This window comes from Poromitra crassiceps (assembly GCF_964638095.1).
Source record: "Poromitra crassiceps genome assembly, chromosome: 12".
In the NCBI taxonomy this organism is placed as follows: Eukaryota; Metazoa; Chordata; class Actinopteri; order Beryciformes; family Melamphaidae; genus Poromitra; species Poromitra crassiceps.
Window position 1 is genome coordinate 33,284,687 of NC_139632.1, and position 12,497 is coordinate 33,297,183.

General features: G+C 43.8%; 2 protein-coding genes across 3 annotated transcripts in view; one reads left to right on the plus strand and one right to left on the minus strand.

Annotated features, from left to right (window-relative positions):
* Positions 1-4,560, plus strand: part of LOC310787052 (homer protein homolog 3-like) — a 54,698-nt gene extending 50,138 nt beyond the window's left edge. Inside the window, exons 8-9 of the mRNA XM_083648386.1 lie at positions 385-465; positions 1,953-4,560. Of these exons, the coding sequence (XP_083504512.1) occupies positions 385-465; positions 1,953-2,138 (267 nt within the window). The 3' untranslated portion in view covers positions 2,139-4,560. The remainder of the gene's footprint in view (positions 1-384; positions 466-1,952) is intronic.
* Positions 4,561-7,212: 2,652 nt separating this feature from the next.
* uba52 (ubiquitin A-52 residue ribosomal protein fusion product 1) lies at positions 7,213-11,281 on the minus strand. 2 transcript variants are annotated; one of them, XM_083647789.1, is made up of 5 exons: positions 11,214-11,281; positions 10,680-10,791; positions 10,029-10,115; positions 9,378-9,480; positions 7,213-7,377 (listed from the first exon to the last, which is right to left on the minus strand). In XM_083647789.1, exons 2-5 carry the CDS (start codon positions 10,780-10,782, stop codon positions 7,284-7,286), a joined length of 387 nt encoding a protein of 128 aa, XP_083503915.1. In that variant the 5' UTR covers positions 10,783-10,791; positions 11,214-11,281; the 3' UTR covers positions 7,213-7,283. The 2 variants fall into 2 exon arrangements, with proteins under 2 accessions (XP_083503915.1, XP_083503914.1); XM_083647788.1 differs by having other exon boundaries at positions 11,255-11,271.
* Between the last annotated feature and the right edge of the window lie 1,216 nt (positions 11,282-12,497).

Below are 12,497 nucleotides of genomic sequence, written 5' to 3' on the forward strand. Positions count from 1 at the left end.
CTGTGGTCCATCTGCAGATGGGGTCGGGCACGCCCAGCTGGGAGAGTTTCTCCTGTAAGAGGGCTGGGATGACCGTGTCGAAGGCCGAGCTGAAATCCACAAACAGGTTCAAGAATAGGTTCCTGCATTGTCCAGGTGTGTGAGGATGTAGTGAAGGGTCATGTTTATGGCATAATTTGTATTGTGGCATGATTTGTTTTAGACCTTTCCACAAATCCACAAGGTGTCCCAATTTCCCAAATGTTCTCACCGCCCTGCTGCACTGCGTCCCCGGTGTATGATAGATGACTGGGCTTCTTTTAGAACTCCATCTAGGAATAGCCTGGGAGGCGAGGGAGTGCAGCACTGTGAGGAGATGACATGATGATGCTGTTGTGTTTCCAGGAGATCCACAGTCTGCAGAGCAAGAAGACAGACGTCAGCGAGCTGGAGCAGGAGAGAGAGGAGGCCGAGCACAGACTCCAGGTAACAGTTCAACATGTGTCAACCTGGGCGTCTAGGTGGTGCAGCGGTAAATTGCCTGCCTCCCACGACGAGGGCCGCGGGTTTGAGACCCCGTGTTGCCTCCAGCTTGGTCGGGCATCCATACAGGCACAGTTGGCCATTGAGATGAAAGTGCCAGGAGAACTGAGGACTTCAGGAAAACCAGGAGAACTGAGGACTTCAAGGAGAAAACAAAATTGTATTGAATTTCCTTTCTAGAGCAGATCAGACCTGATGCATATTGCATAGGCTTTATTAGGTTCTCCGTCATCTTTAGTCCTGCAGTCTGAGGTGAATTATGTAGGCTATATTCATATTTGTCCGTTCATGTCCTTGTGTTCATAATGTGATTCATCAGTGTGTTTGGATACAGAATTACTTCATAAAGCAGAACATTTCCCATTTGCTTTCACAGAAGAAGCAATAGGCAAGGTAAGGGAGCTGTACAGTAAAGGTCAAATATTTACAATTAAAAAGTGAGTGTAAAAGTACAGACAAGAGATACAAAAGATAAAAGTATAAAGAAATAAACTAGTACAGCACAAATCAAGTGAAAAAGAAAGATAAAAGCATACAACGAATATTCCCACTTTTAGATGCACATTGTGAGTGAATCCATATGTTTTTTTTCCTATGAACTGGAGAACTGGAGTTGGTTCCCGGGCGCTGTACTGTGGCTGCCCACTGCTCCTGGGTATAGGATGGCTTAACATGTACTACTGTGGCTGCCCACTGCTCCTGGGTATAGGATGGCTTAACAGAACAGCTCAATAGTAGGCTCTTTAAAATAATACATTATCTAAAGCCAATAACATGAAGGTAACTTTCCGGTGCACTGGATACAGTAGTCAGCATCCATGCATGGAAGAGTGGGTTCAGACTGAGAGACTGGTGAGCTGAAAGGCTGCTGGTTCGATCCCCATGGCACACACAGGATATGAACCCACCGCTCAGTGGGTCTGCTTACAGGGTTTACATGGCGTCTTCCTCCTAAAACACAAAACATCTCAAACATCATGCATCCATACAGTATATCAGCCCTGTATTAGTTAGTGCTGCACAGCATGTTCTCTGGTATGATACAGTAGAGCCAAAACTCTCAAACAGCTACTGAAGATAAGACTGAAACTTTACTGACCCCCGTGGGGGAAACTGGGAAATGACAACAGAATATAATAATACAGCAAAAAAGGTTTATAAAACAAAGCACAGTTATTCAGAGTCATGAGGAACCTAGATAATGTGGTATGGTAGATTGTATTTTTTCAGTTGGCAGCAGAGCGCTAGGCTTCATAATATTAGCTTCCTCCTCTCTTACCTCGAGCCGCATTTCGACCGCATGGTACTGGCTCATCTCGCTTCAACTCTACTGCTATCTGAGAAATGTTAGTAGAACAAAAACGACTGTTCTACAGATGCGTGTGTGTGTGTGTGTGTGTGTGTGTGTGTGTCTGTGTCTGTGTCTGTAGGAGCTGGAGAGACGAAACGTCGAGCTGGAGGATCGGGTTCAGAGCGCGGAGACCACCCTGGCCTCCAGCCGGGAGGAGCGGGAGCAGGCGGAGGTCGAGGTGCGACGGGTCATCGAGGTTCTGGACGTGAAGATCTGCGACCTGAGCGGCCTGAGACAGAGCCTGGCCAAACTCATGGAAAAATAGCCTCCACAGCAGCCAGCGGCCTGGATCTGAGTTCTGATGGAACAGAGCAAAGGTCAAAGACAGGTCGAAGGTCAAAGTGCAGCATGGAGGACGACTGATGCTACTGTTTTTGTTAAGATCAGTGAAGGTAACCGGAGGAGGTTCGGGAAATCTCTTCAAGGTGTCTCTTCAGGTCGAATTTAGAAACATCAATCTATCATGGTATAATTACTGTAAACAGATGAGAGACTGGTCTTTGTCTCACAGTATTGTTAGTTCTAGTGTTTCTCCCGTAGACCGTATCCACCTTATTTTTGAATGCCCCGCTGTCAAATGATTATGGGTGCGAGGTCCGGTCTAGAACGTGATTGATTGATTGTTGCATCTGGCGCATTTCCTCGTCAAACTCCCGACACTGAAAAAAAAACGTTGCTTGTCACAAAGAAATAACACTCGTTTGACGACTTATTTGAGGGAATGTAATAATGTCATCTATCACATCCGCTAACCTGTTGCTCTTTGAACAACTCGGGATATTTATCGGCCAAGCTGGACGTGATCGGCTCCCTTCGCCTGCAGCTTTGAAACATCGTTTACAGACGGGCGATGTTGTGTCCGTGTCAGCAACGTCATATTTCACGTAAGGCATCATGGCAGCTAGAAATAAGGTGTATAAAAATATGGGCGTAATCACCGTGACCTCACCCATTGGTTTGCGGACTCGCGTTTTGAAGCCTTCGAGTTTGGCATTTTGACCGTCGCCATCTTGGTTATTTGGAGCCAGAAGCAACTAGCATGAGACCAAAGCCACAGCGCCGCCTGCTATTGGTCCGTGATTGGCGAGTTGGGCGATCATTGAACAGACGACCTGTCAATCACGACCCAAAGCATCGTCTGCTTTATCATTGAATTGACTCTCAATTGGGCCAAACTGTACAACATGAACATCATGCTGTATTGAAGGAGTTGAAACTAGTGACTGACACCAATCATCAACTCATTGTGTTTACTGAGGCAATACATCAAGTGAGAACTAGGGTCATTTTCCCATTGACTTCATTTTGGAGTCGGTTGAGTTGCCCCCTGCTGGCCACGAGAAAGAGTGCAGGTTTAAGGCACTTCCACATTGGCATACCGGTAGCTTGTTTACAGTAATTATACTGATGTGTGAATATGAGTGTGGTGATTTTTACTGATGTTAAAACGAGACACGTAGCACCTAGAGGGATTTCACCCAAATGGAGTTTGAGGTTGTTATTCTCCAAAAGTAGACTGTTCAAAAAAAAAAAAGTCAAAATGATTTCAGTTGGTTATTTAGTTTTAAGTCAGCTGTCATTGTTTAATGGGGGATGGGCAGTCCACTCCACTGTCCACTTCATATATTTTCTTGATTGAGACAAAAATCGGACCATATGCAGATGTTTCCAGGGCAACAGTGATTTCAGCAAATGTGTGTGAATGTTTTTCATGAAACACAGAGGTTGGGGGGTCATTCATTAATGACATGAGGTCCCTGTATAATACCAGTGTTACAAATATGGCTATAGATTCACACTTCCATTGGCTGTGAGATCCTGTCACTCAAAACGGATGCAGCAACTGAAAGAATATTGGAAAATACCCCCCCCCCCCCCCCCCCCAAAAAAAAACTGTTTGTTTTTGCACAATAACAACCTTAAAGGATACGTTCAGCCTGACTCTGGGGGCCAATGTTGTCGGTGGGTCCAAGAACTACAAGTATGGAAGAGACTAATTATACAGTATATAGGTCCAAAATTACTTTTCTCACTCTGTAAAAGTCGGTGTTGGTGGCATTTTCCTTGAAGCGCTGTGGGGCTACTGGGGCTTGGTCAGGGTGATGGACAGTATCTACTGGGGCTTGGACAGGGTGATGGACAGTATCTACTGGGGCTTGGTCAGGGTGATGGACAGTATCGGCACAATCCAACATGCAAACCTTCTCCTCCTGCCCGGGGAGGATGGCTGGAAGCAGAGGCGTGTGGCATCCATGTTTTATGAGGTGGTTCTCTCTCACCACGCACTCTATTATTCATGTCCATCGATGCGTTCCTCCCGGTCCGGTCCGGGTGGGAAACCTCCGGCCCGGTGATGCTGAACGTTGTCTGTGGCTGGTGCAGGGCAGGCGGTCTGCTCCAGGCAGAGACCCATCATGAGGGGAAGCTGCTGCTCTGCTGCAATGTCCCATCCTGGACGACGTCCTCGAGTTGAGTCGGGATGCCCCTGACAATGTATGTGCCAAGTTGTTGTTGTTTTTCCACGTTTGTCAGTGTTAACACAATTTAGGGTTTCACTTGTTCCTTTTCTCTGTTGGTAAGGTAAGGTTCTGTTGGTAACACTACAGTTTGCCATAATAGTGATAATAAAGTAGAGGCTGAAGCTGCAGAGCGGAGATCAGATGAGAGCACTGCATGAGCTCTGCAGGAGGAGGTGTGTGTGTGTGTGTGTGTGTGTGTGTGTGTGTGTGTGTGTGTGTGTGTGTGTGTGTGTGTGTGTGTGTGTGTGTGTGTGTGTGTGTGTGTGTGTGTGTGTGTGTGTGTGTGTGTGTGTGTGTGTGTGTGTGTGTGTGTGTGTGTGTGTGTGTGTGTGTGTGTGTGTGTGTGTGTGTGTGTGTGTGTGTGTGTGTGTGTGTGTGTGTGTGTGTGTGTGTGTGTGTGTGTGTGTGTGTGTGTGTGTGTGAGAGAGAATTGGTACTTAATTGACCTGTCTGTCAGCTTTGCTTGTGAACTTCTGATGCACAATCTCGATTGACCATTTCCTTCTCGCCCCTGAAGTGTTATTGATTCCTTAATATGATGATAATATAGGTACAAAATAAGGTGCCGTGTAGCAACTGATTGGGTAATGACTGCTGGATAATGTAATACCTTGTCAACATGTAATAAAATGTCTCTTTGAAAGGGTCAAAAATGGAATAAAATCTGTTGTGACAAATTGACAGATAATGTAATATTAACATAGCAGTTATTCCTTAATAAGAGCAGATACCGTTTTACTTGATGTGATGATAATAGCTTTGTTACATATTGTTACAAGATGTTACATTATTAGTTGAAAATATCACATTAGTTAAAAATGTTACATTAATGTTACACAATGTTACTGTACATTATCCAATTGTGTATTAGGCCAGTAGTTGTCAACATGGGGTCCTTGAGGGTGTTCCAAGGGCTCCTCCCCTTGATGAAGTGTTAAACTTCAGCATGATTATTACAAGAATTGAACCGTTAGAGGATGTAGAAGAATGCTTTGATCGTAGGGTTAGGGAACAGAAATGTCATTACATTTTGACAAGTTATCCATTATCCAGCTGTTTCGACACCATCAGTTGTTTTTTTGAATTAGCAATAATGTTTCTAGCATAGATGCCTGTTGATACTAAATACTGTACAAATCATGTGTAGGTACTGAACCTGGCTGAGCTGCACTGTAACATCAGAGCAGGTGTTGAGTCGTCATGGCTCCCTGCTGGCTGGGAACACAGACCACCTCGCTTCTAATGAGAATTTCAGTATTTTCTCAGTATTATTGTTTACCTAAAAAAAAAACGTTTCATGGGCTAAAAGAAAATTCCCCCTAAAACGCCACTGATGATTTGTCTTGGTGGATAACTAGCCAGTAGACGAGGTCCTCGTCTACTGGCTATGATCAGATACACATAACTGACAGATGAATCATCACACTTAATAAACTATACACTAATGATGACCACACATGACAGAAAGCAACACCCTCTCTCTCTGTGGGCTGCTGAAAAGCATTCTTGGAAATGAAATAACTTCTGGAATGCGTCGAAATAGAGCTGTGACAATCGATTAGTTGTCAGCTATTAAAAGTATTTTGGTAATTGATTTATCCGTTAGATTATTTTTTTTTAAGTCAAAATTATCTGATTCCAGCTCCTTAAATGTGAATATTTTCTGGTTCTTTGACACTAAACTGAGTATCTTTGGATTGTGAACAAAATAAAATTTTGGATGTCATCTTGGGCTTTGGGAAACGCTGATCGTCATGTTTCAACGTTTTCTGACATTTTATAGACCAACAAATCCATTAATCGAGAAAATAATCGACAATGAAAATAAGCGTTAGTTGCAGTCCTACATCGAACAGACTGCAGTACCAAAGATGCCCTGCTTTGTTACACTAAACCCTCAACTGGAAGGAGCACACAGCTGTTTGAGGCTCAACTTCATCTCTGTCACACTCTTGTTTGAATATGTGAAAGTGGAGAACGGGTATTTGTGGGATTTGACAATGTGAGACAAAAAGTTCCATACATTTGTATACAGTTCCACATTAAAACTCATGCAAGTCAGTTTTTGTGTTTTTATTATCCTGACCAGTGGGAGGGTAATCCATGTTTCCATTTTACAATGCCTTACTTTTTCCAGATATTAATTCCTTGACTAGATTGGAAAATATCCAGAAACCAGCCTTTATCTGCAGATCGTTGATGTAAATCCATAGTAAACGCCACAGGAAAAAGACAAACTGATTAAAGAGAACAAAATGTCTTAGTGAAAACATGACTTTAGTTCATGCAGGTGTTGGTTAACCTTATAACTGGAGGGAATAGGGTCAGAATTCAGCCCCTTCTTTCCTTAGTCTCTATATCTCCAGCTGTTATCACTATAAATTAAGTGTATTCTTCCCAGTAATCGTTTGTTTACAACTACATTATTCAAGTGTATCAGAACTGTACATTTATTTCTTCACAAATCTTACGGAATGGGACTGAAATTATAATTGTCTGTGGAGCTTGCTCTTTTCTTTAGAACGGGCAGTGTAACTCGTTCAGACATGTTTTGATTGCTATTCTAAATACATTTTCCTTCGCCAATTCAGTTCATTGCAGGGATCTTGGATCAAATCTCATTTAAGCAAACAACTCCTTCCCTTAGGAACTCACTTCAAAAAGTCGTCTTCTCCCGTTTAACCGTTCACTCTGCAAACAACCTAATTGCCTGAGTTTCACTGCACTCCATAGGCCCAAAAACTAAACTTTCTGCTCAAACTAAGCCAAAGAAATCTGCATTATGGGAAACCCAAAAATAACATGAACCAGACAAACGGCATCTCTTTTTACACCATTTATTTAACAGAATATGGCAAATGTAGTCGTCCTCTCCTCTTCAGGGAACATGTCTACTTCAGCTTCTTCTTGGGGCGCAGGTTGTTGGTGTGCCCACACTTCTTCTTACGACAGTTGACAGCACGAGGGTGCAGACGGGCGTAGCACCTGTGACACAAGAGGTCAGAGGTCAACATTGACAGACTGACATCACAGTAAAACGTGCTTCCACAATAACATCCAAATAAACTACAACTAGAGATTCAAGGGACAGCAGAATTTGCCAACCTGTTGCGAGCTTGTTGTGGCCTAAACTACTTACTACAGTATTGGCTACTTGTAATGTTGGAATTAAGTCGCTCTAGAAGAGCAACAGTAAGACACATTTGAGTATGAAGTTAAACACCAGGGAAATGCTGGTCAAACTCATCTGCTCTACCAGACATTTCACACTAGAAAAGTCAGTATATTTTGGGGGTGTAAGAAGACAAGATGCCAACTGAAGATGAAAAATAGGGATGCACGATATATCTGAAATTGTATCGTATCGTCATTTTTTTGTATATCGGTATCTGTCAGATGAATCATATTGGCTAAAAGTTTCATAATTGAGAGGAAACTGTGGTAAATCTATATATCTAATATATCTAAAGCTTAAAGTCGAACTGAACCCGGAATGGAATGCACCAGCGCGAGCGTCGGACACTGAAAACTAATTGAGAGGCGGACCATATACGATGATTTGATTTGACAATTCTGAGGACTAGCTTTGGCATTGGCCAATCCTGGCGTGTTCCACCCCCAAATCGAGTGGGATTCAGCCTGTTGTCATGCTACGCGAGCGGGGTCCGCAGAGTACCAGGGAGCCAGCTGCTTGTGGGAGGGATTATTTCCCTTATTTCCCTGTCTGTCAATGCACCTCCTCTTCACTAGTCTCGCAGCCTCTCCTCTCTATCTCTTCACCAACTCCACGCGCATAACGTAATGACTGGAAACTCGCATAATTCAGCATTTTATTTTGCCGACTTTCTGAATACCATGATGTTTTTATGATACCTTTTTTTTTTTTTACCTTTATTTATACAGGGGGAGTCTCACTGAGAGCAATGCTCTCTTTTTCAGGAGTGCCCTGTTCACATTCTCACACACATTCATACCTGGAAGCTGACCAGTACAACCACAGTCTGATCTGCAGGCAACTGATCAGCTCCACTGGAGCGGTTGGGGTCAAGGGCCTTGCTCAGGGGCACCTCAGTGGTGGTAATGAGGGAGGGGCAAGCGCTGCCTTTTCATTTTCCCCACCCAGATTTATCCTGCTGGTCCTGGGGATTGAACCGACGACCTTCCGGTCACAAGCTCGCTTCTCTAACCATTGGGCCACCACTCCCCCTTTTGGATCATGGAAGCCAAATGAGGGAGAAGACTCGTCATCTCGCTGTCACCACGATTGCAGATTTAACTCCAAAACAGTAGCATTGTGGATGTGAGTGGATCTAGGTTTACTAGTTTAATATTATCAATTGCCTGGCCTCCCAGGATACCTCGTAATGTTGCATTTACCCCCATGCACATCGTTTGACCATTTTTTCAACTTATAAATGCATAAAACCAGAGGAAACTCGCGTTTTCTAGTGCTTCTCTATGGAGCTCTAAGCTGAGAATGTCAGAGTGTATTGTAGAGCTGCTCGCGCTGTGATTGGCTCGTCTGCGTTCGGGGCGTCGCTTAGCGATAGGTCAATAGGACAAATCAGCGTGACATCACTTGACACCCAGAAACGCGGAACCCCGCGGCAGTTAATAGTATGAGTTGTGCCAAACAAACGTTAATATCTCAAAAACTACACATCGCTTATATTTTGACATTCTGAGTGAGAGCAGGACGTAAAGATGGCCTTTTGTCATTCCAGACATTGATTTTTGGGCCCAACATAGGATATGTGCCGGCTGAGACCAAATCGTGTTTACTGTTAATATTGGGCTGAATTTGTGTAGTCTCAGCCCGGCATAACAGAGACTGGACCACCCCTGGAACAAATGCCTTTGATAGGCTCAACCTGTGTACGAGCAGCAATTTGTCAAGTCAAAAGTCTTCTCCAGAGAATAACTTCACATCAGCTGGAGGAAAAAGTGAACGGTGGAGGTTGAACAGGTTTGGACGCTGCACTTACTTGCGGCAGATCATCTTGTCACAGTTGTATTTCTGGGCCAGCTGTCTGAGGGAAGGCTCGATGATGCCGCCACGCAGACGCAGGACCAGATGGAGGGTGGACTCTGATGGACACAGTCAAGACACACTCATTCACAGAGCCTCATCAATCTTAAGACAGCCAACCTAGTTTTAAACATATATTTAACTACTGATAGCTTGTTTTGTTCTCAGTAAGCAGGTTTGTTTTGGTAACAAGTGTATAGCTCTATCTATTCTTCACAATAAAAACTGTGGACTCAAAGCAGGCCTACAACATAAAAGGTATAATTATGCGTGTATCGGACCTGAACCATAACATTCCCATACTTTTCCAGATTTTTCAAATAGACCCTTTTCACGGGGGGGGGGGCATTTTGTGTCGAAAAGGCAGTGTAAACACAGGTGCAAGCAAAACACTAATGAGGGTTTCCAACTTCCATGATTGGAATTTGGAAACCCTCAGTGTGTTGCTTGCACCCTGCCTTTTCGGCACAAAATGACCCCCGTGAAAAGGGTCTATTCCACAACTATTCCAAGACATGCTAATGAGCAAATTCATTTTTAATACTTTTCCAGACCTGAGTAGTAAGCCAGTCTAGCACTTGTGGATGTTGTGCGGAGCAGTTCTTACCTTTCTGAATGTTGTAGTCAGACAGCGTGCGTCCATCCTCCAGCTGTTTGCCAGCGAAGATCAGACGCTGCTGATCAGGGGGGATTCCTGCCGGAACAACATTTATCAGTCATCTTCGTTGATACTTTTAAATGCAAGCAGGTAAAACAATAGCCTGTACTGATGGGCAGGTGGCAGGGAGGAGACAGTCCCGCATCCGAAATGTCAGTTTGTGTCCTGTCAAAAGATACTGCACCCTGCCTTATTTCCTAAATTGGAGTTCATTTTACAGTATCAGCTAAATTCCAACATTGTAAAGGTCACATAAATGCAATCAGGAAAAGGCTGCACACTGACTAAATATATTGAGGCTCTCTGGATGCAAAAATAGTAATTTATTTACATAAATAAACAGTGAGACAAAAAATAAAATAAACGTTTCAGTCCTCAGACCATCATCCATGAAGGAGGGTTATTGGGATTTTGTCACTTTTCTTTCACCATGTAGATTAAAGTATCTATTTTGGCATCCAGTTTTTGTCAGTGTGCAGTCTTTTTCTGATTACATTGAACGTTTCTGTAACGTTATGATGAGCATGGCAGACGGGATCACTGTTGCATTACAGACTAACGTTAGTCTCATCTCCCCCAGTCAGATCTGTGACAGCTCACCTTCCTTATCCTGGATCTTTGCCTTGACATTTTCGATCGTATCGCTGGGCTCAACCTCGAGGGTGATGGTCTTCCCCGTCAACGTCTTCACGAAGATCTGCATGTTTGCAGGCTGGGGAGAGAAGACTCACAACGTTCACACATGCGGCTAACTATGCTAACGTTAGCTGGCTGACAGGGCAGCAAACAGCGCCACTCCGCTTAACATCAAGAAGTGACACCCACACAGAACGCTGATAAACGAGGTACGTTATCAACTAATATGGCAGTACTATAGTACTATAGTTTTTTCCAATGTGTCCGAAAATAATCTTGACTGGTGCTGGATGGAGTCAGCAACATTAGCTAATGTTAGCGTTAGCAGCAGACAGTCAGTGCGGGGCCTAGCCACATGCGTGTCGTTAGCATGGCAAACGTTTCCGTTTAGTGTATTTTCCGCCTCGGAAATGAGCCACTGATAGATGAACTACGACTAGTAACGATAACGGAGTAGTGATATTGCATTGCTATCTAATTAAACACATTTATTTTCACCTAAAATCGACAATTATCCACTGGACAAAACGTGCACCCACCCGGCCGCTAGTGAGCCTCAACGAAAAGAGAGAGGAAAATGCCGGAGGTTCAATACGTCACTTCCTGCTCCTTCGGATCCTGGATTTGGATTTGGATTTCTTTTTTTTATGTAAGTATGTGTCATATTGGATTTCGTCCAATTTCTCGAAATGGGCAAATTTAGCAAATTATTGAGACGAATAATTATTCTTTAGAAAAACCTCCGCACGATTGATTGTTCCAGACTAGACTCAGCCCTCAGTCTTAATCCGTTTGGTGGCGCAGCTCACCAAACGTCTGGGAGCCGAGACTAGTTCCAGACTGAAGTTTCACTGCCACCTGCCGTTGTAAGGATGAAACTACAGTACTGACTGTGAGCCGCACACATAATTTACTATGTGGATACTGTGTACTTTTACTATGTAGCCAATGACATGGCCTACATTAGTATTTTTATTTATAAGAACACAAGAAACAAAAGCAACCCTCCTAATTAACTTTTGTATTGTTTTTTCAGTGAGTCATGTTTTTGCTGTGTTTGTTGCATCATTGCAGCACGACCACATAGGCTAGAGGCAGAAAGTTGATACTGGAAGTTGATCTAAGGAAATGCTGAATGATGCATAGGAGCCTTGAATAAAGAAGCATGTCCGCTCCAAATATTTAGACGGTTGTTAAGTATGGGAGATGGTAAGTAGGCTACCTTTCATGACTCCTACATGAACGCTGTCTCTTTCTGAAAACACAGATCAAGGAAAGGCTCAAAGAAAGGCAGTAGTAGATTGAATATTTGAAATGGATCTTCATTGTCAGGCTGAAACCTGACAAAAGCCATTTTCTCTCTTGTCCCTGCTCCCTCAGTGGAACTGTTTGTGTATTTTGCTGACTGTGGGAATAAATGCTGTCAATGCTAAAATGCTAAGTTTTTGTGTATGTCTAGTCATAAAGTAACCTAATGTTGTCACATTGGGGTTGGAATTGGACACCATGCACTTGTTTCTCTGCAGCAGCAGCAGCAACAGTATCGACATCATTGTGTTCTACATCACACAGGTTTCCATGGGGAGGCGTCGTGGCATTTCCAGCTTCCCAACACACAGGCGTGCACCATCAACTAAAGGGGGAAACAGCGAGGTAAAGGAGAGAGAGAGGAGCAGACGCTGATCCAACATGGCCGCAGCGGTGAGAACCATGATCCCAGCCTCCCCGATGGGCAAAGATCTCCTGCTAGCCACCCACATCCCCTTCCTGGAGCGCAGCGAC